General features: G+C 39.9%; 1 protein-coding gene across 3 annotated transcripts in view; it reads right to left on the bottom strand.

Moving 5' to 3' along the window:
* Positions 1-27,238, bottom strand: part of DOK5 (docking protein 5) — a 152,682-nt gene that overhangs the window by 82,909 nt on the left and 42,535 nt on the right. For all 3 annotated transcript variants that reach the window (XM_014832169.3, XM_070486158.1, XM_070486157.1), the window contains exon 2: positions 2,592-2,699. In XM_014832169.3, the coding sequence (XP_014687655.1) occupies positions 2,592-2,699 (108 nt within the window). The remainder of the gene's footprint in view (positions 1-2,591; positions 2,700-27,238) is intronic.

The raw sequence follows: 27,238 nt of genomic DNA, 5'->3' as shown, positions 1-27,238 counted from the left end.
CCTTTACACAGAGGTTAAGCAACTTACCAGACACAGACAGTGGCCAAGCCGGGGTTAGAAAGCCAGTTTCCCAAATCAAGTCCAACATACTTCCCGCCACACGATTTGCCCTGGTCTCAAAAGCAATAGATTGTCTTTCTCTACTTAGATTTCCTCCCAGTCGTGATCCATCTCAAAAAAGTAAAACTATGCGTTGAAACTTTTAACCCCTCCTAGTGAGTGGGAGCAACTTTGATTTCCTGAATGAAAACAGTGAAATTGCCTTTAACAAGAAGGTCAGGAACTATATTTAAAGTCCCTGGAGTCTTAATATTGTTGCAATTATAGTTAATCAAATTCACAGCTATCTCTGACAGCTGTGGATGCTTGAGGGGCGCTTCACGGAAGAGGTGAAGAAATGAAAAATGAATTGTTCTGTATGTGCATTATTCATATATTTATTTTCCAATGTCTGTATGAGAGCACCTTAGCTACATTTTCAGCGAGGAAGGCACCAAGTTTTAAAATTCTACAGTCAATTTCGTGTGTTAAAATTTCTAATAAGAATCAAATACATAAAACCAGGCATTTTTTTCTTGATAATATCTTTAAAATATCTTTAAAAATGTAATGAAAGAAGCACTGTGCTCTCAAGTAAGTGCTACGGATTTCCTACATGAAGGATGTGTCTATATATGCCACACCATCTCTGTATTGATCAAATAACATACTGCACAGTTCTTCATTTCTTTTGGAAATTGCTTTATTTATATTCAAATAAACTCTGAAATCTGGTCACGGTGTGCTACTCATAACCCCAGTATTTTATTATCAAGATTCATAAATTACACAGCATTTAGATAAAAAATGCATATCTCAGAGTTAGTCTGGCTTTTTATATGCCCCCAAGAGATTAATACTAAATGTATCAGATCTGAAAGAGTAAGGAGGATGATTCGGCTACGGGAACTCATCAAGGGCTTGGAGGCTCAATGTAGATAATTCTTCCGTTCTAATGCTTTGAACCTTGGTTAATGATTATTACAGATGAAAGAGAATGTGGTTTACCATGTTCCCCAAAAATTTACATATTAAATTCCAAAGCCAGCAGGTAGAAGTCTGAATAGGGCGAGTTTGTCCTCAACCCCCCCTTACTTGTATCACATTCAAGGGGAGGACTTTGCAGTCCACCTTGGTTTTACATTTGAGCCTGCCCCCCAAAACTTTCCAATGCTGGTTTTCTCTGCTCCCATCACCACCTACCCCACATCATCCAAATCAAAATTCCTGGTTTCAGAGGTCTTAAGTACAGATTTCTTGCGGTAAGCTAAATAAAAGTACGACACAAAGACATAAGCATTCCATTTCCTCTATCGATAACATCCATTACTTCTCAATCAATACTTTAAAAAGTGTCCACTACATGTTAGACACTGATAACTAACAGTGAACCATGCCCTCCCCCCACAAAATTCTCTGCCCTTGTGGACTATTTTGTGGTGGCGGTGTGAGGAAGATAAGAAGAAACAATGAAGTAAATATTTATGAAGTAATAGGTGCTAAAGAGGAAAACAAAAGGAGGTGTGGGAGGGGGCATGCCAAAGGATTCCATTTTAAATAATGGGGTCAAGGAAGGGCTTCACTTAGAGGAGAAATTTGAGCAATGACCTGAACAAAGTAAGGAAATGAGCTATGTGGATGCCCAGGGGAACAACATTACAAGAAAAGGGAAAAACAAGCTTGAAGGTAAGAATGTGTTTGGCGTGTTCTAGGGGAAAGCCCAGGGGGCTACAGCAGAGAAAACTGGGATCTGGTGAGAGATGAAGTTAAACAGGTGAGAGGGAGTCAAACCACGTGATCATGCAGGCCAGCAGAAGGCCTTGGCTGAGGGCTTAGAGCTGAAGATACCACTCTCAATATGGGATAACCAGAGCCTTGGGGAAAAAGAAGTGTTAAGCACATGCTTTTACATGCTTGCATGCAAAGAGAAAATACATAGGCTGCCAGTAACAAGGACCATGAAACACTTACTGCCACGTAGAGGAAAACATGGGCCTAATTTGTGAATCCTAATGGTAAGTATACCTTATATTTACTTTAATATTCTACTCCTGAATGAATAACACACAATTGCTTAAGTGAAGCAATCCACTACCACTAAGAAAACTGCAAGTCTGAATTAAATTTAATCACCAAACTCAAAGATATAAACTAATGGGTGGAGCTTCCTCTCTCTCGACCAGTCATCCGTTTTCCAGCTTCTTCCTCTCCCTACTCACCCCATACTCCAAGCACCTCTGCCTCAGGCTCTGTGCTAGACACAGCGAGAGCCAATCCTTACCCTCCGGGGCTTCAGCGTTGGGAGGAAAGTCTACCATGCAAACTAAAAATTGACAAAACAACAACAATAACAAATAGTAGGAAACCAGAAGAGTGACTTTAAGTTAGGCAATAATTTTAAACAACAAGCAAGTACATATTATTTTAGAGATGTTTTGTCCTTGGAAAAAGTATTATTTGTACCTTTGTTAAATAATCTAAACAAGTTTTCATGAACTCAAGTTACCTACTTGTGAAGAGATTTCTGGAAACCTACAACAATTGAGTCTTACCTTATGATAACACCTAAAATATGCAGCACGCTCATCAGAAAATTTCTCCAGTCTTTTTGGACCTTTGCTTGAAGCCTTCTTGAATACTAACCAGCATCGTTGATAAATCTGGAAGGAAACACAAACGCAGAGCTGAGCATCACTACCGACTCAGATTATTACTGACATTTGCATTTAAATGTTTTCTTTTTGATGTTTTCACCTGTAAAATATTCATAAGCCATAAATGTGATGTTGCTTTGAGAAAATAAAATTTTAAAACCCAAAATTGTTTCCACAATGGGTGTATTATGTCGTTCGGACAATTACTGGAATCAAAAGAAAATAAGGATTTGAAGGCAAATTTCTTCATGTTTTGATAACAATGTCAGTAGGAATATTTCAGAAAAAGTCCAAGATATCAGAAAAAATCCCAAATAAACACAAATAATACTGGCATTCATGGCACATGTTCTAATTTCAAATGCAATTAAATATGGAAATCACGGGCCGATATGTGTGAAAGACTTCATTGGCAGTCTTGGAAAGACATACCCCATGTGTCCTGTGACATTTCTCATAAGTAACGGTCAAGAGCTTGGACGGACACCAGACTAGCTAATAAACAGCTGATCAATACCAGCCAGATTCTCCCTCAGAAAATTCAACCCAGAGACTCAAAGAATATCGCCAGACTGAGGTGCAAAGCTGGTAGGTTATAAACTGAGGTTGGTGACCATGTTGAGATAGGGTGCAGAATTGCTAAGCAGTGGAAACTAGTATGGAGAACTAGATAATTTCTGCTCTAAGCAGAAGAGACATCTTAGTCCTTTGTCATCTTTCAGTTGCTGACTTTATGATCCAGTCCTCCCTCTGTTTTCTGGGAAATCATCTCTGCCCCTGGGAACCCACCACCATCAAGATCACTACAACTCTTAACTGAGCTAGCCTGAATAGGGTTTTGATCCTAGCAAGCAAAGCTATCCTAATTGGAATAATCAATAAAAACTAAATTAGACACTAATTATACTAATAATGCCAAAGAGAGAAAATGCCAAGAGCTAATGAAGGTATGAAAAACCATGTTGTCCAAAAGCAAAATCAAATGAGATTTTTTAACCTAAAAATTATTAAGGGATTAAATTAATAATATTCACTAATGGCAAAGATCTGAGTGGCACTCTCTTACTCTGCTGGTGACCTCTAAGGGCCATTTGACAACAAATATGAAAAATCTTAAATGAATAGGAATCTGTCCTAAGAAAAAGGCCCAAAAATGTAGCCAACAATGAAAGAGGAATTCCATAGTCAAATGCACACAGGTGGGTACTATTCACTCGTAATTATCTCCTCCATCCCAAAATCATCCTCGAAGCACCATATACATGGGTTGTATATTCAACCCACAAATAAATTTTACGCACTATAAAGTTTAAGAACCCCTGAGCTAGTAGGAAGAAACAAAACAAGTCCACATAAAACATGTGGTCATTCAAACCACACGCAATTTAAAATGCCTCCGACAACCTTATTGGTAACTGGCAGACGGATGAGGAATCCAGGTTTGCTACCACTTGTCTGCAGTGCTGAATAGAATCATTTTTTCTCTTCAAACTCGGTAAATTGAACATTCCTCGACTGTTTTGTTTGGGTGGTAAAAAGAAAATGAAATCCACTCAACTCTGAAGTTTAGCTCTGAACATAGACGGTAAGATATGTGCCCGATCCCACTGAATGTACGATATAATTTTAGCAGTATTATTTATAATAATGAAAACTGGAAACTACTAAATCTTCAACAATAAGAATGACAAAGTAATTTAGTGATATATAGTAAATAGGTACACATAAATATAATATATAATATGATATATATAGTGCACACCTATAATATGGATGCTATACAACTATACAATAATCTAAGTAGTCATTTTATTAAAAATATAGTAATACAAATAGTATTCATAATATATATTAAATTATATTACAGGATAACACAGGTAGTTCATTTGAAACAAGTTTCAAAAGGAATTTGTAATAATATGGGAAAGTGTTCATAAAATGTTATGTGAGGGGAAAAAGCAGAATATAAACTTTATATCATGATCCCTATTATATTAAAAATGCATGGAAGAAGACAAAAAAAAATACCAAAATGTTACCAGTGTTTTTTCTCAGTTGTGAGGATGGGTTTTTGCTTGTTAGTTTTTATTTTGTTTACTAAAAATTAATACTGTAATTAAATGAAAGAGAATTCTGTTACTTCTTAAATGTCCAGAGGTGTCACTAAAGTAGCATAATTAAAATCAATTCTATTGGTTTTCACCTTGCAGTCATTGGACTTATCAAAGGATATAAAAACACAGAGACAAAAGTGGAAAAGTAATTCAGTGGAGGAAGGGTAGCCTCTCAAACAAATGACATTGGAATAATTGAATATCCATAGGGAAAAAACAAATAAACATCTTAACCTAAAATATTCACTTTTTACAAAAATTAACTCAAAATGGACTTAACTATAAAAGCTTGGCAAAAAAAAAAAGGAGAAAATGTTTGGGATCATGGTCTGCACTAAGAGTTTTTAGACATCATACCAAAAGCACAATCCATAAAAGAAAAACTCGCTAAATTGTACCTCATCAAAACTTAAAATGCGTGCTATGTGAAAAACTCTAAGAGGATGAAAAGACAAGCTACAGGCTGGGAGAAAATATTGGCAAACCACGCATCGGACAAAGGATTAGTATCCACCATATATAAAAAATTCAAATCTCAACAGTAAAGAACCGAACCATCCAATTACAAAATGGACAAAAGACACGAACAGATATTTCACCAAAGAAGGTGCACAGATGATGGAGAACCATGTGAAAAAATATTCAACATCATTAGCCGTCAGGGAAAACTAAATTAAAACCACCATGAAATCTCATTACACATCTATCAGATTAGCTGAAATAAAAAAATAATAACACTACCAAATGCTGGCAAGGATGCAGAAAAATTGGATCACTTATATATTGCTGGTGGGAATGCAAAATGGTACAGCCACTCTGAAACGCAGCTTGGCAGTTTCTTGAAAAACTAAGCAAGCAACATATGACCAGCAGTTGCACCCTTAAAAATCTATCCCAGAGAAATGCAAACTTCCCACACACACACACAAATCTGAACATGAATGCTCATAGCAGCTTGATTTGTATCAGTGCAAAAATGGAAACAACCCGTATATTCCTCAACGGGTGAATGGTTAAACAAACTTGGTACATCCATGCCATGGAATACTACTTAGCTATAAAAACAAATGAACTGTTAATGCTGCAACAATTTGAAGGAATCCTCAGAGGATTATGCTGAGTGGGAAAAAAAGCCAAACCCAAAAGGTTATACACTGTTTGACTGCATTTATCTCATTCTTGAAATGACAAAATTATAGAAACGGAAATCAGATTAGCAGTTGTCAGGGGTTGAGGATGTGTGAGTGGGGAGCAGAAGAGAAGCAGGTGTGCCTATAAAAAGGTAACATAAGGGGTCCTTGCAGTGATGGGATTGCTCTGTGTCTTGACTGTATTAATGTCAATATCTTGGTTATGACATTCCACTGTAGTTTCAAAGACGTTATGACCAGCAAAACTGGATAAAGGGTACAGGATCTCTGTGCAATATTTCTCACAACTGAATGTGAATCTACAATTATCTCAAAACGCTTAAAATTTTTTAAATGGAAAAATGTAGAGATATTTAACCAAGATCTTAAAATTACAACCTAATCTGTCATCTACATTTTTCTCCAGTCTTACTGTTTTTGCTTTCAATCCATTGTCTAATGCACCACTAGACTAAATTACTTTAAGAAGCAGGTTACAAGAGCCATTGGTAAGAATTCAAACACAAAATCCTTTTCAGGATGAAGATTCAGGCATGAAAACTAACATTTTCAGTACTAAGATTGGCAAATAGAAGTTCTATCAACTTCTCACTTATGTCTGAATAACAGATGACAACCGGCTTGCTTAACATCTGACCACCACTAGAGGATTATATTTATAGTAGGAGTGACTGTCACTCTGATTGTTCAGACAAAGGGGGTGGGAAATGGGTTTCTCACTGCCATTCTATTACTGGCAACCCTTTGCTTCTGTACATGCCCCCCAAATTGTGTTAGAAATTGAGAACGCTAAAGGTATACAAGAAAAATGCCCACCGTGGGGAAAAATTATTTTCACCGAGGCAGTATTTTACATTTCCTAATTATGCCTCGACTTTCACACCCAATCTTGAATGAATGCATCTCTAACTTCTTTTTTTAACTTGTTTATTTTTTTCTTCACAATCGAACCAGTATTGTCTGGCTTATGTCCAAAGGCTGTTGAACACAAGCTAAAGATTCCTCAATTTCAGCACGCCTATTGATTTCCGTGTTTGATCCATCTGTATAAAGTTTAAAGAAGTTTTTGTCTTTATTTATTTGTTGTTTTTCTTTTGTTTTATGAAGTAGTAAGGGCCAAAGTGCAATATTATAATCACAAAAACTGCAAAAGATGTTATCACAAAAATTCACATGCAACGTTGCTTATGACTATTGGCTGGGAAGTCTCCACGGAATAGATTAAAACATGTTGGTTCATCAAGAGATAAGAAAAACAAAATTTTTTTTCCTCCCCAAAAGCCCCCCAGTACATAGTTGTATATCCTAGTTGTAGGCTCTTTTAGCTCCTCTGTGTGGGATGCTGCCTCAGCATTGTTTGATGAGCAGTGCTAGGTCCGCACCCAGGATCCCAGCCAGCGAACCCCGGGCTGCCAAAGCGGAGCGAGCAAACTTAACCACTCGGCCATGGGGCTGGCCCAGAAAAACCAAAATTTGGTTTATGAAAAGGCAGTTCAGGATGTTTGTAACATACAAACACGTGGTACAAAAACAGACAGTGCAAACGTTGAGTGTCAACTGTGCGATCGAGGCCGTTCCTTTGTTGTCATATATCATACATCAGTGATTCTCAGAGCTGGTCCAGCATCACTCAAGATAATTGTTAATTATGCAGATTCCTAGAGATTAGTCAAGGTCTGTTGAACCAGAACCTCTTGGGGTGGGGCCAGACAAATTTGCTCTTTGACGCACTCCCCAGGTATTTTGTTTGTAATTTGCAAACCAATGCCGTAAATATTCATAAAGACTTTCAGACAGCACAGTGCTTCCCGCTTGGGACTTGCCAACAAAGAGCCCTCCAACACGCCCCAGGAGGAGGGCCTCTGAGAGGCGTGGTTTCCAACAAGTGGCCAACAGTGGCCCTCGCAGGAGAGCAGTGTGAGATGCCACAGAGTTTGAGAGACAAACTGAAGGTGAAAACTAAAGCTGCTGAGCTCCAGTAAACTCCCAATTTCAACTGCCGTACCCCCTCAGTCTTAAGAACACCAGGAGAGCCACCTCGTACTAAAAGATCAACAACTTATCCTAAATATCTCAGTATTGTCTAGAGGAAACAGGACGATTCACTGAACAATGGGAACAGGTGGAGACCAGGTGGGTAACACGGACACTGCTAACAGGACGACAATTTGAGAATAATCCCATTCGCTTAATACTTTACGGCAGTTATTTTTTCTTAAAATTAACTCATTCGACCATCTTATTCATATTTTTTTTTATATATAACACATCTACTTACCATCTATAGTATTTTTTTGCTGATATTTTTCTTTTTTTTTTTTTTGAGGTATGCTTTTTCGGTGAGGAAGACTGGCCCTGAGCTGACACCTGTTGCCAATCTCCCTCTTTTTTTTTTTCCTCCCCAAAGCCCCAGTCCATAGTTGTACATCCTAGTTGTAGGTCATTCTAGTCCCTCTATCTGGGACGCTGCCTCAGCATGGCTTGATGAGCGGCGTGTAGGTCGCATCCAAGATCTGAAACAGCAAACCCTGAGCCGCCAAGACAGAGTGCGCAAACTTAACCACTCGGCCGCTGGCCTGCCCCACATTTTTCTTTCAATTGACTTTTTTTAACTAAAATTTTTGTTTTATTTAAGAGGAAACTTTTTTTTTTTTTTTTAAAGATTTTATTTTTTCCTTTTTCTCCCCAAAGCCCCCCGGTACATAGTTGTGTATTCTTCGTTGTGGGTTCTTCTAGTTGTGGCATGTGGGACGCTGCCTCAGCATGGTCTGACGAGCAGTGCCATGTCCGTGCCCAGGATTCGAACCAACGAAACACTGGGCCGCCTGCAGCGGAGCACACGAACTTAACCACTCGGCCACAGGGCCAGCCCCATAAGAGGAAACTTTTATCTCAACCATAAGAGCAAAATGTAGTTTCACTGGACGTGAAGAGTAGGGAATCCTAATGATAAATATACTCTTAGAGAATTTGATGACAGAATAATTTTCATGTTGCAATAGCTCACCTCCTACACATCAGGGTTTTGCAATATCAGAACTATTGACACGTTAGGAAGGTCATTTTTTGTAGTAGGGGGGCAGGATGGGGCTGTCCTGTGCATTGTAGGATGTTTAGTAGCATCTCTGGTCTCCACCAACTGAATGCCAGTAGCATAGCCCCTCACACAGCTGACAACCAAAACTCTCTCCAGACATTAGACAAAGACATAGACAAACTATCTCCAAATGGCCCCTGGAGGGCAAAGTCAGAACCACAGCTATAGATAAACGCATGCTGATCTGAGATTGCACATTTGAAGAATATGAGGTTTGGTGAATATCTTCAAAATCCTGGATTTGGACTTTGCCATACAAGCCACTCGAAGCTAAAACAGATAAGCACATCACACAGTTCTGACAAGCTGGGTGGATCTACACCAGAGTTAGCAGTTACAGGAAAATCTCTTTCAGAGTGTATTTTGTTATTGGTGGTGGTTTTATTACACCTAATTTTCACCCTTATATGTCACCAACCCACCTAAGATTTCTCCTATTTTTTGCATTGTCTTTCCTTTCTTTAAAACCTAATACCCTTAATAATTGCTTAGCTCTGCTTTCAAATCCCTGACACTTTTACTACCTTCTTTTCCTAACAAAGAATAGTCTGGTAAATTCCCCAAGATTTCCAGAGTCAAGAAGCAGCTGAAATAATTAAGAATTTGCTTAGAGTTCCGAATTTTATTAGTAGCCCATCACAGTGTCTTGAACAACAGAGCCACAAATTAAACTTCTGAGGGATGCATGGAGACGTCATGAAGATAACAGAATGCAAATTTTGGTCATAAAATTCCTGTTAAAAGGAAATTGTAAACTGCCTCCATGTGAGCTCAAGAAAAGCAGAAAGCCTTAGATGTGACCATGTAGGTCTTTATGGTCTACTCCCAGAGTCGGCAAACTTTTTCTGTAAAAGGCCAGATACTAAATATTTTAGTCTTTGAGGGTCTTAGATCTTTGTTGCAACTACTGAACCTCTGCATTGCAGCATGAAAGTAGCCACAGAAAATATGTAAAAGAACGGCGTGGTTACCTTCTAATAACACCATATTTAAAAAATCAGGCAGTGGGCCACATGCAGCCCACAGGCTGTAGTTTGCCAACCTCTGGTCTGTCATAGTATTTCTCAACTGTTTAAGCTCAAGTCACTTTTTGATGAACATAAAAATCTGTTTGACCTGTCCCTCCCAGGGGAAGACGGAAGGGAATATACCCCGGGTGAGAATCCCTAGATATTCCACATCTTCCCACAAGCCAACATTTTACTTCAATAAAGTGATATGAAAACATTGACCTGATGCTTTTTCAATGCCCTGCAACACATTCCTGGGCTCCCTGTCCACTGTCAGGGAGTCACTGCTCTACAGGGAACGCAGATGCTGTCCTGAAAAGCACCTCCACATGCAGAGATATTAGCATCCCATCTCTAGCTTCGGGATGTAGTTAGCTCCTTAGAGTTATCCTATCCTATGAAGTCAAGGGGCGCTTTCAGAAAAAAAGGTAGGTTAGGACTGTTTTCCCTTTTGCCAGCATCCCCTTTCTGTAATCACATCGACTTCCTCTTCTCAGAGCATTCTCCCCAACTCTAAAGATAGATCCTCAGCCATATAATGCTAAATTAGCCTCATTTCTCCCAGCCTAACCCAATTTCTACTGCTCTCCAAAACAAATGAAATATCCTTCTCATCCAGGATGTTAATATCAACACCAAGCAGTGGCCGAACCCTTTCTCTGTGCACAGCAGAATGCTCAGCCCTTTGTGTGCATCATCTCAGTTAACCCTCCCAACATCCTATGAAGCAGGTGCTATTATCATCCCCATTTTGCGAGGAAATACAGGCTTAGTGAGGTTACTCACTAAGTGTTACTCAAGGGCCTGAAGCTTGCAGAAACAAGCCAGAAGAAGTCCACCCTCAGTTTGCCGGAGTCTGGAGAACAAGCTTTTAACCATTATCCCAGGACTTTCCCAGAAAAACTGGACTCGTAGAGATGCACAAACTTATGCTGAGGGTCGAGCCATCTGTAAGAAATTTATTTTCATGCTTATCATAATGTAAAAAGAGACATTTAGTTGTAACCATATGCTCTTTCATCTGGACGACGACTTTATCGCCCAGCTATTTCAGGGTGACATTTGCATCGATGATATGAAGCTTCCTGGCACCAAGTGTTCACCTACCTACAGTCATCATTTTTAATGGAGTATTTCTGCAAAAGGAGTCTTAAGACCCTATCCAGGACTCCAAGGAATCCTAGCAGTTTGCAAGAAGTGTCTGCTTTTAAAAGAATTCCACACTCTTTCTCAAGTGACAAAGTATTCAGTATCCTTGACTGAAGTCCAGAAACCCAAAGGTGCTAAGTATTTCTAACTACAATCATGGACCACATGACCATGTTTCCGTCAACGACACACTGTCTATACAACAGTGGCCCCATAAGATCAGTAACATATAGCCTAGGTGTGTAGCAGATTAGACTATTTAGGTTTGTATAAGTACACTTGATGATATTCACACAGTGACAAAATCACCTAACGATGCATTTCTCAGAATGTGCCCCCACTAAGCGACGCATGACAGTACCCCGGAAGTATCTCATGCAACTTCTCAGTCTTTCTTGCCTTTCTTGCCTCGCTAATCTTCAGCCTCTTATTCTTAATTAGTTATGGGTACAGTACACGAATGTCCTGGCTAATTGGCTGTCTGCTGGCATGTGCAGTCGGCTACGTGAGGCTGACTAGTCACTTCTCTAGAAGCACCCAGCCATCCACTTAGGCCAATGATGCATAGCCAGAGTACCCAGATGCCCTCCCAGAGTCCCGGGCTCCCGTGTAATTTTGGGGCTGATGAAACACCACAATCCAACGACAGCACAACAGCCACAGAAAACAGCGCTGGATGATGCAATCTGGAAGTGGAGGGGAAGGGACTTTAACCAAGGAGAAACAGGGGAAGGGAATAAGCGGCTAATTCCCCCTCCATCCTGTCTGCCATTGTCTACAGATGTCTCCTTCCACAACATAAGAATTTTGACCTGGATGATCTCTGTGACCAAGATGGTTAAAACTTTCTAGTCCTACGAATGACTCTGTCATTATGGGACTCAGAAGGTGACAGAGGAAGAGTATAAAACAAGGAGTTCTGTGGCAGCTCTGAATCGTGACTTGTAGGCTGCTACCAACTCCATTTACCAAAATAACGAGCTGGTTCAAAACCATGTATTTTATGAAGGAAAAAGTATTTTTAATGAGTAAACAACATGATTCCATGCCTCTCATTTATATACACACCTTTCATTTGTAAGGAAAGAAATGCTAATTTGGAGAAGGTTGCACAGTGGGGAGCAAGGTGCATTTTAAATTCACTGCAAAGAAAAATACCAGCAGAAGCGGGATAATTAATCACAAAATAAAGTTTGTATAAAGAGGATTAAAAATACTTAAAAAGCATCCACAGGCAATAAAGTAGCTATGTCAATCCTTTGCTGGTAGTGAAGTAAATTAGCACAACCTTTCCAGAGGCAGAACTATGCCTACACTTTGACCTGGAAATTTCACTTCCAGGAATTATCCCCTGAGGAAATAATTAAGAAAATATGCAAACATATGGGAATATGGTTCTTCCACATAAAAACTGGAACACTCTAAATGTTCCAGGGGACTGGTTTCATTAATTATGGCATATCTGTAAACTGGAAACTGCTATCATTAAAAATGATGCTGTAAAAGAACATACCATAGAAAATGCTATTAGTCAATTACTAAGTATAAAAAGTAGGTTATCCTTGGCTCTTTCTAATCTGTTTCTACTCCAGGTTCTATACTCATTCAGTAGACAGGGCTCAGTTGTTCATATAAGAAAATTGCGAGCTCTATTCGATCCTTCCCCACTGGCCCTCATTCACACACACACATACACACAATTATAGGGGAAAATCTGTGCTTTAATGGAAAACTATGCTTTCTCTAGCACACACACTTCCAGGGTTAGCAGCTTCTGATTCTGTGGGAGATATTACACAACTCTGAATTGTAGCTAAATCATAGACATGCAAAATAATTCGAGTCCATAAAGATGCAGATTCTGCCCCCAGGCAGTAGAGGTTTAACTGACTTCCCTCCCCCGCTGTCGATGAAGCTAGCTGTGCCTCCTTTCAAGCATCCATTTCATGATGCCACATATATAAACGTGTGGGTTTTTCGGATCACCCTTTAAACTAATTACAACGTTCTGCTTTTTTCTCTCACTTAATGAGTTAAATAGAATCTTTAACATCTGTATGAGAGTCATGATTTTACCTGTTTTTGAAAATTATCTTTGAACATAATCCAGCAATCACTGAGCTCTCTGTATTTTACCTTCTGGCTGAACCTGGAACATCTTTATGTCTTTACTGAGGACCACCACCCTAATCTAAGCTACCATCCCCTGAGCTTTGGCGAGTTGCCTGCTTTCATTCTTGCCACATTTCAGCCCATTTCTACAGCACATCTGGGGCAATCTGTAAAACACTAATCCAACCACATCAATCCAAGGCTTAAAGCCTTGTTGCGGCTGCCTGTTGCCTTTAGGGTAAAATCCAGTCTTAACGAGACATTCCAGAAACTGAAAGAGCTGGCCTCTCCCTACTGTTTTAGCCTTATTTTGCTGCTTTCTTCCTTTATAAGTTCTTTGCTTATAAATATACAAATAGGCATATTTTAGTAATGATCGAACGAGTAATATGTTATTTTGAAAAATTATCATGGAATCAGTATCTGCCACGAACTGTTCTGGCCACACAGAACAGCTCTGGTCCCTTGTCAGGACCCGGTTGACTGGTGTCGAGAGCCAATACTAAAAGAGGTTCTGTATCCTTTTCCTTCTTGCTCCAGTTCCTTTCTGTTCTCCAGATCTACAAAGTAGGAGGAAGAGGAGGAATGAGGAACAGAACTGCCTAAAGAAACCATGAGCAGTTTATTTATTTAGCCTCTATTTGTGACTAGCCCTACAGAAAAAACAAACTAAAGAAACGCTAGAGAATCTTAACTACTGGATGAGTATTCTACTCAAACAAAAATTTGGGAGCTGATATTGATCGTTAATTCATTCAACAAACATTTACTGGGTGCCTACCATGTGCTAGGCACCGTTTACTTACTAGGGCTACAGCTGTAAACAAAATGGAGAAAGCCTACTGCCTTCATTGGACTTACAATCAATAAGATAAGATATATTTGCGTACATACATACGTATGTGTGTGTCTTACAGCACATAGATAATATGTCATATGGTGTAAAGTACTAGGAAGGAATATAAACTGAGGAAAGTGGATAGGAACTGCTGGCGGTGGTTATCTTGATTTTAAATAGGGTCATCAGGGAAATTCTCACAGAGAAGGTGATAGCTGAGCAAATGCCTGAAAGAGACAAGGGAGTAAACAGTGGATATACCAGGGAAGAGGCTCTAGCCAGTCACAAGAAACCACAAATGGGTCTTGAGACAGAAACACGCCTGACATGCAGAAGGAAGAACAGGGAGGCCAGCAGAAGTCCGGAGTCACGGACAGTAGTGGTGGTAAGTGTGGGTCTGACTGGGTAGGTCTGACTGTAAAGGCTTTGGCTTTTTCTCTGAATGAGATGGGAAGCGAGATGAAGCGTTCTGAATGGGACTAACAGCAGCCAGTTTACGTTAAGGAGGCTGCAGGAGTCTAAAGGCAGAAGCAGGGAAACCAGCCAGGAGGCTGCTGCAATAAACCATGTCTGGGGTGCTGGTGACTTGGACCAGGATGGAAGGGGGAGGTGATGAGAAGTAATCAGAATCTGGAAATATGCTGAAAGCAGAAGCAACAAGATTCACCAATGGGGTTGGATGTAAGGATGAGAGTAAGGAAAGAGCCGAGGATGATTCCAAGATTTTTAGCTCAAGCAAGTGGAAGGATGGAGTGTCCATTAACTGAGTAAGCAAGCCTGGAAGAGAAGCAGGATTTGTATGGAAGCTGTGGAATTTGATGATGGATATAATGGGTTTGTCATGCCTGTTAAACATCTAAGCTTATATGAACATATTATTAAACATAATGAATAGGCAGCTATGTATATGTCATATATATAAGCCTGTATATACAAGATTTTATTGTGCTTTTAAAATGAGTTTATAACACTGTCTCCCCTATAGGGCTGTTGTGAGAACTGAATGAATTAGTGTATTTAAAGTGCTCATATGGCTCCGGAAGCACTCCATGGAGGTTAGCGGCTCGCCCCACCTAACGAGGCGTTGATGTGCACGCAAACAGGGACAACACATATTTTGGTCCCTTCATTTACTCATTAATTTTGCAAATATTTACTGAGCATCTACTACATGCTGGGCCCTGTTCCAAGCCCTGAAGACATGGCAGCGTATAAAGCAAAGTCCACAAAGTTCACTTTCTAGCGGGCAGGGATGGGTAGTTGGGGCTGCCAGCCCCTAGCACAATGCCTAGCATGTGGTGGTAATGATTGCAAACCACCTTTGGGGAATGCTGTCATGTGGTAGTATAGACCCAGTGAGTATTTGGTGAAATTAAAAAAGAAATGATCTCATTGTGGCTTCCAAAAGGACTTCGCAAGCAGTCTTGGAGTGATCACCAAACCAAAATCACCACGACTCAGCTCCCATTTCACAAATGGCCCTGTATAGTCTGACCCCTGCTTACTTGTCAGACCTCGTCTCCCACCACTTCCCGCTTCACTCATGACACACCAGCCTCCGAAATGTTATCTTCTTCTTTGACAAGGGATGGGAGAACTTGCTGGAACTCTCCTCCTCTTGCTGTTCACATGGTTAAAATTTCTCTATCAGCTGGCTACTGCTGCATCACAAATCACCCCAAAGCTTAGCAGCTTAAAACAATAGCCATTTGTCACTTCTCTTGAATATGAGGGCGGATGAGGCAGTCCTGCTGACCCCATCTGGCTTTGTTCTTCACGGCTGGGCACATTCACATGTGAGCAGTCAAGTCACGGAGGTCTTGAGTCTGCCTGTCTGGAGCTCTGCACTACATGATCCCAGATCCTCCAGCAGGTTAGCTGAGGCTTGTTCTCACGGAGCAAGCAGGAGTCGGAGACAGCAAGCAGAAAATCACTGATACCCGAGAGGGCCCTTCATTGCTGCTGGGTGAGGGTGGGAGTCCAGGTTCCCCTGTGGTCTCCCCAACACCATGGTGGGGAGGGCTAATTACTGACTAGTCTTGGCCTCCATAGACACCACCTTGTGGGGTAGAGCACCTTGTTCCAGAGAAAGGGGATCAGAATACACCAGCGCAAAATGTACTACTTTAGCATAAGGATTATTTTGAGCTGAAGGCAACTGAGAAACAATACACACAGGAAGAGCTCTCTGCCTTCTCCCTGTCTGCCTAAAAGTGAGGCATAAATTTCCCTTTAGAGGTGACATAAACTTGTATTTGTAAAGGTGTTTCCCTATTTCATACCAGGAAGACTGGAGACGGCACCAAGTTAAGTCTGTGGAACAAACCATATTAAACAACCATTAACTGCTATACACTTCCTAGTCACCTTCCCAGAATTTGCCCCCTCTAGGAGCTCAGATCCCGTTTTCCCTGTCTAGTTACTTCTCCACACTTATCAACCTTTGTTAAAATGATATGTAAGACCAGAGCCTAACCACTTCTTTGGATTTTCACTTCTTTTCTTTGAAGTCCCCATGCACATAAAAATAGTGAAATTTGCATGACTTTTCTCCTGTTAATGTCTTTTGTCAGTTTAATTCACAATGTCAAGGCGCATCACCTAAGAAGGTAAAGGATGATATTTTACTCCCCTACAGAGTTTCACAAGGGCGGAAGTCTAGGTTCCTTACTCAGCTTTTGCTGGCATGGGTGGGAGCGGGTCCGCAGTCTATTCTGAGGTGTTTGGCTGACGTAGAGTAGTTATTCTCTAAAAGTTTTCTGCATTGCTCAGCTGCCTCATCTCCTGGTCCTTTGGCCTGAAAACCAGTTTTTGTTGGGGTTCTTGTAGCAGGTTTTTTTTGTCTGTACCCATTGGCATTTCCGGGTTGCTGGCTTCTTTAGCTCCAAGTCTGGGATATACGAGGCAAAAAGAAAACCCAGGGAAATCACCCCTGTGTGCTGTTCCTCAGGACCGAAGACCCCTAGCCAGTCTGACATCTCTCCACCACCTTTCAGAGCCTTCTGAGGTCGATTTACATATAACGTCCAGGGTTTTTAGTTGTACTTAGAGGAGGAATAGGGAAAGGTATGTCTACACACTCGTCCCTGAAGCAGAAGGCAAATATGTTTCATAACCTCTGTATAAAATGCTTTTAAAAGCCTCTGCTTGTGTCAAGTTTGCTGATATTTCCTCTCACAGGTCTTTCATCTCACAAGCCCAGAGTCAGGGCAGATGGGGACAAGAAAGGTTCAGAGTAAAGATCACGGAAGTGAGGCCATGAAAGGACTCATAATCAACCATGATGTCACCTCCTCAGAGATACCTTCCCACTCACCAAATCTAACATACTCTCTAACACCCCCCGAAATTAATCAATGTCTGAAAATTATCTTGCTCATTGATGTGTCTGCATATTTATGTTTTACCTTCCTCCCTACATTGTAAAAAAAAAAATCATATTTTATCTTAATCACCTTGAATCCTCAGGACCTAGGAGAGCATCAGGTTCTCATTTTTTTATTTATGAATGACTGGCTGAAGGAATAAATGAATGAGCAAATAAATGAATGGGAAAAAGCCATACTCAGAACTCATGAGATTTTCAGAATTTCATAAATGATGCCCTTGGATATCAAAGTGCCTCAGGATGGACCTGACCTTTCCAAACAAGCCTTGATATCTTTATATAAGAGCATATTAAAAAAAAAAAAAGCCCAAGATATATAGAGCACATATATTCAAATTATATTGAGAGACATTCTTTTAAAAGAAAAGATTATATAAGCACATTTTTCCTTAAAATGTGCATTCCACAAAATGCTATGTTCTATATCATGGAGAAAGGCTCCGGTGGCCATTTGTCACATGTTTTTAAACATCAATGGGCTTTGTTCTAAAACCACGGAACCTCAAGATGATTATATTTCCCTACAGACTAAAACAAGTATAATCCTATAATTAGAAACAGGCTCTAACCAAATTGGACAGACATCTATCTGCTGTGGCAAAAAAAAGATCACAAATTAGGGAGTTTTCATTAAAAATATCTATTCTGAAGTTGTCACTGTAATGATTTCAGAAAGAAACATTTCAGCGAGGCTCAGTCCTCCACACCTCCCCATCACTGGGGCAACACTGAGCAAAAGTCATTCCGTGAGAGGGCTCAGTACAGAAATTAGAATGTCACTCTCAAAGAAAAAAAGAGAAATGAATTCCATGGTTGAGAAAGCACTCTTTAAAAAAGCCACAAGGAACAGATGTTGCCAGAAAAGGGCAGAAGGGTAAAGAATAACAGTCACGCTGTAGAAAATTCTAAGCCAAGAATTCAAGAGATGGAAACCTGGGTGGCCACAGAGGAAACAGTTGCAGATTTTCAAGGGGGAATTTACAACAAAGAAACATATTTTCAAAAAGCATTCTTGTGAAGAGATGCAAAATTGACAGCACCTGCAAGGTTGGTTGGTTGGACATCTTTGTTTTGGGCTGTTTCTTTTTTGGTTTTGTTTAAGGATGAGTGGTATTAAACACCATGAACACATCATCATCATAGTCCTCATCAACCTTCGCAGAGTGCTGACGACACAACAGGCACGTGCCTAAGTATTTGACAAGCATTTTCTCATATAAGTGTCACCCGAGCTGTGTGAGCTAGGACTTGTCAATGTCCCCGTAACGCAGACGAAAAAACTAAGGCTCAGAGACTTCAGCAATGCCACCAAGGTCACGCTAATATATTATGTGTCACACTAATGTATTACCTAATAAATTATGGAGTCAACACTTGAAATCAAGTCTGTCTAGCTCCCAGAGCACAATCTACACTCTGAGCTTAAATCCCCAATGTTTGAACAAAAGCAAATCTTCAGGACCATTCATTTTTCATAATTGGTGGGCCAGCCATACTGGTCAGGTTTGTTAAAATTCATTCTTCAGAGATTCAATTTACTCCTGACTATCTAGTGACACTTTACTAAGCCATTAGCAGAACAGTCAAAAATGAGATGATTATCAAAGAAGAGGTTATAATACGGTGGCTATCCATAGACAATGCTCCTTGTAAACAATGTTTGGGGCACATATTTTCTCGAAAATTACAAAATCAATCAAAAAATATAATTTTCATCTTTTGTGACATTTCTTCAGAAAAAAGTAATAATTTACCTCTTGTGGAATAAATCAAATAATAAACAGTGATGAAAAAATAAAAGTATTGTTTGTTACATCACAAATTTAATATTGAGAGGTACACCACAAGCTCTAAAAATGAGAAGCCTAGAATAAAATCAAGGTTAATAAAAATATGATCAGCGTAACTTTGAGCCAATAACTTAGACTTCTGAGCTTCGGTGTTTTCATCTTTTAAATGGTGAAAATAGTACATACCACCCAGGTTGGTGTGTAAGCTGTCCAAAACTTAGTAAGTGCTCAACAAATGTTAGTTAGTATTTTATTCTTGACAAATAAATGGGAAGCAATAGGATATACTGTAGTATATGAGGAAGCCATCTGGTGTAGACCTCATTTGGCCTGACCTTGTTTTTCCAAAAGGGACTGATGGGGCCATTGAGCATGCATTGCTTTAAGCATTTGCTGTGTCCCACAGACAAGAACAAATGGCCTTAAGATAAAGGTGCAACTTCCCCTGCATTGGCATTTCCTTAAGGATGAGCATCTCTCCCTAGGCCAAGAACTGATTGCTGTGCTCACCTGTGACCACCCAGCTCCAGGCAGCAGACTTGCCACCCTGCTGTGTCCACCGAGACAGCGGACCCGCTACCTGCTGTGTCCACTAACTGTTGTGCTGGCAGAGTAGTCTCATGACTATTGTGAAAAGGACATTTCAATCATAAGTGAAACATGCTCTTTGAGGGTATACAACCACTCTGTATACCCCACTTCTTTGGTGCCCTTCCTTCTCGGGGAAGGAAGGCCCCAGGCTATATGGTCCTCATATTTGGCTCAGAATAAACTCAACCCAATTTTCATTTACAGATTGGTTATAGATTATTTGCATCAACATTCTTTATATATTCTTTTTCTAATTGCATGTTTCATTATCTTACTACTATTCATATTAATTATAATAGGTTAGAAAAAATGTCTAAATCTCAAATTATTACAATGCCGTTAAATGGCCTTTTACTATATATCATCCAGATTACAAAACCAGTGTACATCTGCATGCCAGAGGACGGCAGATGATGAGCAATACTCCTGTATGGTTAGATCAGTACTTCTCAACCTGGGGCGAGTTTGCCTCCCAGGGGACATTGGACAACATCTGAAGACATATCATCTTGAGGAGATGCTACCAGTATCTAATGGGCAGAGGCCAGGGATGCTGCCAAACACTCTAAAAAACACAGTAGAAGCCCCAACTGCAAAGAATTATCTGGCACAAAATGTCAGTAGTGTCAAGGTTGAGAAAAAAAAAAGACATTAGATAAAGAAGGGTCTTCTTAAATTTGAAGACTTTATCCAAGATTTAAAAGGACTAATTGATCAAAGTTAAGTCTATCTGAGTAAGCAACGTACACCGAAGGCGTTTTAAAATGCAGTGAAACCAAGCATTTGTCTCGTCGGAAAGCAAACATCAAGATGACTGAACATTTCTGTTAACTGATAGAAGACCTTAGGGTCAGGAAGACAAAGACCCCAACAAGGCGAGACAAGCCCGTAGTCCCAGGACGAGATATTCAAAACTTCAAAGAATTTTTGATGTCCGGTGGCAGCAATTAGGTTTAGGCCAGGAGGACTGGACAAGGCCCCAGGAAATGCCACTCAGATCACAGGTCCCTGAGCCTCTTGGCAACAGGTCCAAATTTGACCCTGGCTAGAAAGGTCATTGCCAACTAAGATATGGAAAACAAGAGAAAAAGTGGCATCGTGAGGATTCATCGCAGGAAAAGAAACACAACAGAGGCTGTGAAGAACAGCGGCTCCTGCACATGAAGCCTCAAGTCTGCATGTGACTCAGAAGTTCTGCCACGCCAGGCTCACACCCACCTGCAGCCTTCCACACCACCAGGCTCCTTTCTTTGCAGAAACCATCTCCACCTTCTCTCTTGCACCTGGGCGTCATGCCTCTGCGTGGAACAATCTTCCCATTTCACACCCTTCAACCTGGCTCCTTATCTTCTATGTGTCATGTTACTTCCTCTAGGAAACCTTCTTAATGCCTTTCTCCTGTCACCCCCAAGTCAATACACACACAGACAATACAAAGAAGCATATACAACAGAAGTCAAGAGCCCAGCCTCAAAAGCCAACCTGCCAAAGTTCAAATGTTCATTTCAAAGTGTACACACTGTGTGGCCTTGGGCAAGTTATGAACCTCTCCATATTTCGAGGGATAATTGTAATAACACCTACCTCACTGGACTTTCAAGAGGAACCAATGAGTTACTACATTTCAAGCACCTTGGAACAATGCCTGGCACATGATAAACCTTTAATAAATGATAGACTCTTACTGGAATGCAACCTCCATGAGTGGAGGATATTTGTCTACATTCTTCATTGCTTTATCCTCAGCTCTAGCACAATGCTTGCTATATTGCCGAGATTCAATAAATAATTACTAAATAAATGAATTGCCAGAGGTCCTTCTTATGTACACTCAGAGCACCTGATACCTAAACCAGACTTTGTGACGATTCTTCAATTCTCTCTCTCTAGACTATAAGTTCTGTGGGGGGCAGTGCCTGCTTTATGCACCACTCTAATGTAGTAATTGGCTCATGGCGAGCACCCAACAAAATATTTCCCAAATGCGATGGAGAAATGAATGAATGAATGCCTAACTTAAAGAATAAATAAAATTGTCAGTAAGGCCCGTAGCACATTCATATAAATTCCTTCTTCTTGCTTTCTTGGAAACTTGTCTCTATAAAAGTTTTACTAGAAATGCCTTTGGTTTTACAAACAGTATGAAGAAAATGGGAGCTTTTCCACTAGAAACTAATTGGAACCCAGCTCCCCCAAGACTTTGTCTCTGGTAATCATATGTGGAGGTAAGAAGCTCAGCTTTCGTGTTCCTTGTATTCAGGCCAGAAAGAAGGTGTGTAGGAAGCTGTTGAAGTTTAAGACCCTGGAATGGCCTTCTCACTCTGGTTCATTAGGAAGTGCAGCAAAGCTGGTGATTTCTTTCACTTACATTATCAATTTATCCTTAAGTGTCCTATCTATAGTAGATTTTATTCAAACTCATCCAAAATTTAAAAGCTTCCCTGGTTTATAAGCCACGTTCTATTGCAATTCCAGTCTTTGGAGCTCTGAGGTCCTACAGCTACAACTGAAGCTGACTCAAAACTCATTCAAATGGGAATTTTAAGACTCAACGCAATGCTTTTCCAATACCATGAGATGGGCAATGGAGACGCTGACGTAAAAATCCATAATACAGTTTCATATACTTACTAACGGTGGACCATAAATTTGGCTCTAAGCAAGTAACACAATAAAAACTTGACGAATTATGAGTCACACTCTCCATAAGATAAAAACAAACCAATTACTGAGGAGAGTCACAATCACCCTTTATACTAGATCCAGACCGAAATGTCTCCTCAGAGTCTTCGTAACTGAGGGGACTGCAGTTTGGACAACTTCTGTGGAGGGCAATTTGGCAAGATCTTTCCCAAAAAGAGACACATCCTTTGACCCAACAATTCTACTTGTAGGAACTTAGCTTAAGCTTATACCCGTATATGTGCGAAATAATGGGTGTGCAAGACTATTCATGTAGCATTATTTGCAATAGCAAAAGATTGGAAACAACTAGAATATCCATCATGAGGGGACTGGTGAAATAAAACGAGAATGTCACGGAAGGCTATGGAGTTGTTAAGAAGACTGAGGCCACTCTGCGTCTACCAAAATGAACTGGTGTCCTCCAAGAAAGACAGCAAAGTGAATACCCAGGAGAAATGAAAACAGACATCCACACAAAAACTTGTGCACTAATGTTCATAGCAACATTATTCAAGATAGTGAAAAGGTAGAAACAATCCAAATGTCCATCAACTGATGAATAATGGACAACCAAATGTGGTATTTTTGTACAATGGAATATTATTTGGCCATAAAAAGGAATGAAGTTCTGATACATGTTACAGCGTGGATGAACCTTGAAAACATTATACTAAGTGGAAGAAGCCAGACACAAAAGATCACATATTGTATGATTCTACTTAAATGAAAAGAGACAAATCCATAGAAACAGAAAATAGATTCGTGGTTGCCAGGGTTTGAAGGGAGGGGAAAATTGGGAGTGACTGCTAATGGGTAGGGGATTTTTTTATGGAGTGACAAAAATATTCTAAACATGGATTGTGGTGATGGTTATAAAATCCTGTCAATATGCCAAAAACCACCGAATTGTACATTTTTAAAAGACTGAATTTTATGGTATGTGAATTATATTTCAATAGAGCTGTTATAAAAAAATAAGTATCACCCTTATAGATTTGTGAAGGAGGGGTCATAAAATTCAAAATAATTATAGAATGCCTTACAGTGTGCCAGCAACAAAAACATCATCGTCTTGAGCATTTACTGATGGCCAGTCACCTGAGCGGCATTATCTTCTTAAATTCTTATGACAGTTCCATGATCTAGAAAGGAACTATTGCTGTTACCATTTTACAAGTGAGAAATTGGGGTTTAGAATATTCAAAGTAGAAGTAAAGAGCCATTCTGATTCAAGAACCCACATTCCTGTCCACTAGACTAAACTACCTCACACTAAAGCATTGTTTCTTTTATTCTTCTTCTTATAATTATGTCTCCAGCCTTGAACACCCCAAGGCCTTCAGCAGGTAGCTATTAGGAGGCTAAATGGCAGCTAAGAATTAGCACTTGTGATTAGAATCCTATCTCTGCGAACAGTTTTAATACACATAAGAAAACCATGAAATCCAAACTGGGTAAACACTCTGCCGTCTGACCCTGTTCGGGGCCCTGCTGTGGGTCATGAGAGAGGATCCGTTCAAAGATGCAAAGATGCTTTAACATCAAAGGATGGGTCCAACAAGACAGGGAACTGTCACTTCTGTTATGCCACTAACCTTGGACTGATGGGTTACCATGTCTCCCCTTTTATTTTTATTTCTTCTTTGAAATACCCATTTCTTAAAATGTATTTTTTTCACTGTTTAAGTAAAAAAACTGATCATTTAAAACAATCAATAATACGGAGTGTATAAAGAAGAAAATGGAAGCCTCCTCTTCTCCATCCCTAGTGCTGGAGGTTACCACTTGCAGCTTTCTTGCAAGTTGCCTCTCATTACCACTCTCTTCTTATCGGACAGTAACAAAATCCTGGGCATTGTGCCACCTGAGAGATTGTATTTTTAGGCTTCTAGGTGAAGCTAGGAAAATACTGGGCAAGGAGATAGAAGAAGTTTTGTGTGGGCCTTCCAGGAAGGCTTCTTAAAATGGGAGGTGACAAAATTATTTTGCCTTTTTGCCTTTCCTCCTTTTTCTGGGCTGTAAGAGACATGATGCATGGAGCTCTGGCAGCCATCTTGAACCATGAGGTAATCTTTAGGTGGGAAGCCACATACTAGAATGGTGGAGCAGACGCATAGAAGAAACCTGGTTTCCTGATGACCATGGAACTACCATACTAACTTCTTTTCCATGAAAGAAAACTAAGTTCTACCTCCGTAAGCCACTATTAGTCTGAGTTTTCGGGTATATGCAGCCAAACCTAAATCAAATAGTAGTATTACTTGACCTTTCTATTTATATATAAACCTGTATGTATTGTGTTTTAATAAAGAAGATCACACCAAGTATAATTTTTCACAACTTTCTCCTCTATTCTTCCACTTGAAAACAAATCAAAGGCACCTTTCCACTTCAATATGCATAGCCTAACTCTTTCTGTTTAATGGATGCTTAGCTTTCTATTGGAGAGAGGTATCATTGTCATGTATCTGAAAGCCTCAAATTGTTCCCCTGTAATCCTTTGTTACTTTGTTCAATTCTTTTTTTAAATGCTCTCTCTTTCTGAAAAACTAAAACCTATTTCTACTCAATTTCGCCTTCCCATGGCATTGAGTTTTATATTGTTCTTAGGAAAGCAACTTGGTTTTCCAGCTTCCATTTTGGGAAATAATAAAAAGCCCTTTTGGGGTTGGCATCCCTTATAGCAAATATTAGAGCATAAACCATCTAATAACACCAACATGGGAGGTCTGCTCTTGGATTCGAATTTAGCTGTGGACACCATGACAACATGTGGTTCTGTGAAAGGAAGAGAGGGAAGGGATGTTTCTGGGGAACAACCAGGGAATTGCAAGTAAAGAAGCTTCGTGAAATTCTAAGCACATGAATATACACTTTAAATGGATCTTTATTCGTCAAGCCAAAATAGCTGTTAATTGTCAGGCAACAAATAAAATTTAAAAACTTTTAAAGCTCCCAATCCCAGAGAGAAGGGAAATTCTGAACCACAGGTCCTGAATTTTCCTATTGAAACCAGAATTGAACTGTACAGGTAAAATATACCTCATGTATCATTCAAAGACCAAATCCATGTTTTCAGGCACGTTGCTCAAGCTTTCAATTTTAGAGAGAAATATTAATGAAAGAAATTCTCTGGATTGCCCTGTCTGCTGAAAGTACAATTATTTCAGCATCCTTATCAGGCCAACACAGAAACCGTGACTATTTTGAACCAGTTCTCATTAAATAAGAGACCAGGCAAATTGTACCTTAACAAACATTTTCTATGATACATAAAAATCTCATTATTTCATAGACATTGCCTGTTTGTGGTAAGCAGTTGATTTTAAAACATCTCTACCTCTGAATAAGAAATTGCACTTGCCTTTCACACTGGTGCTCAGAAAGAAAATAAAAAAGGCTGCTTTCTGATAAGAGACAGCCCTACTGTTTTCTCTGGGAGTTCAGACATAGCCATGTGGACGAAGAGATATCCATTACTGGAAGATAGAGTTGCTCTAGGTATTTCTGAAAAAAAAACGGTTTAATTTAATTACATGGCTCTAGGAGGCATCCAGTAATTGGACATCTTTTTTTGTGTTTTGAAAAATTTTTTTTTAACCAAACATATTTAGTTTCTGCCAAATACTCACTGGGTTTATAATCCAACCACAAGTCTGAAGCAAGAAAGTTCAAATCCTAAGGAGACAATCATTATTTCTAACATTCTTAATACCCGAGTTGTCAGCCAACACACTTTCTTTCACTTTCCAGCCAGCACCCCTGGCAGCCGCCTCTGAATCAAAGGGAACAAATACATTTCTTTCCTGAATATTCACCATTTAGAACTTCATGAATCCTGGCGCCAGACTGTCGGTGCCCCAGCTTTGGGGCCTCGCCCTTCACAATGCAGAGAAAGGACACCCCTCAGACCCAAAGTGTTCTTTAAACAGTCTGTCTTTAACCAACATGTTCAACCGAAGAAGGAGAAAACTGTCAGGTGGCAATTCTGAAATGTGACCTCAGCCAACCCAAAGGAGAGGAATGCAGAAAATGGCTAAAATATTCTCCGTTGGCTTTTACGCAGGCTCCTCGGGCAGAGATCAGAGAAGAGCGACATTGAACGGGGAAAAGCAGCCAAATCTAAAAAGTAAAACTTAGTGAGGGAAGGTGGTTCGAGCAGAAAGGAAACCAGCAGCCTGTGGCTGGGAATTGGCATGGAAAAGATTGCACACTCAAGCGCACACATTTAAAACAAAAAAGTGATTTGTTTTTAGGGTTTGGCCCCAAATCTGCGGGTGAATCTTCAAAACAAATTGAATCACCAACTGGGAAGCGTTAGAAGACCTGAATACAACTTCTTATGGACCTCTGTACAATATCAGTAAAGATTCAAAGGATTTCCCAAATTACTAGGTTTTTATTATTGCGTAAATTATTATAATAATAATTACTAAGTTGCAAAAATAGGCAGCACAATTTTAAAGTGGTTTACTCCCAAATGAATAATCGTGGTCAATATTTAATGACAGCCTCAGCTTGGGGCTTCTACATAAAGCAGCCTGTTTACCTCAGTCAACATGGGCATCACGGTCATCGTTTCCATTTTCTAAATGAAGAAACTCCCACAGGGGTAAATAA

This window comes from Equus asinus, chromosome 15, assembly GCF_041296235.1.
Source record: "Equus asinus isolate D_3611 breed Donkey chromosome 15, EquAss-T2T_v2, whole genome shotgun sequence".
NCBI lineage: Eukaryota > Metazoa > Chordata > Mammalia > Perissodactyla > Equidae > Equus > Equus asinus.
The sequence above is the reverse complement of the archived record's forward strand: the minus strand, read 5'-3'. Positions and strand labels throughout refer to the sequence as shown.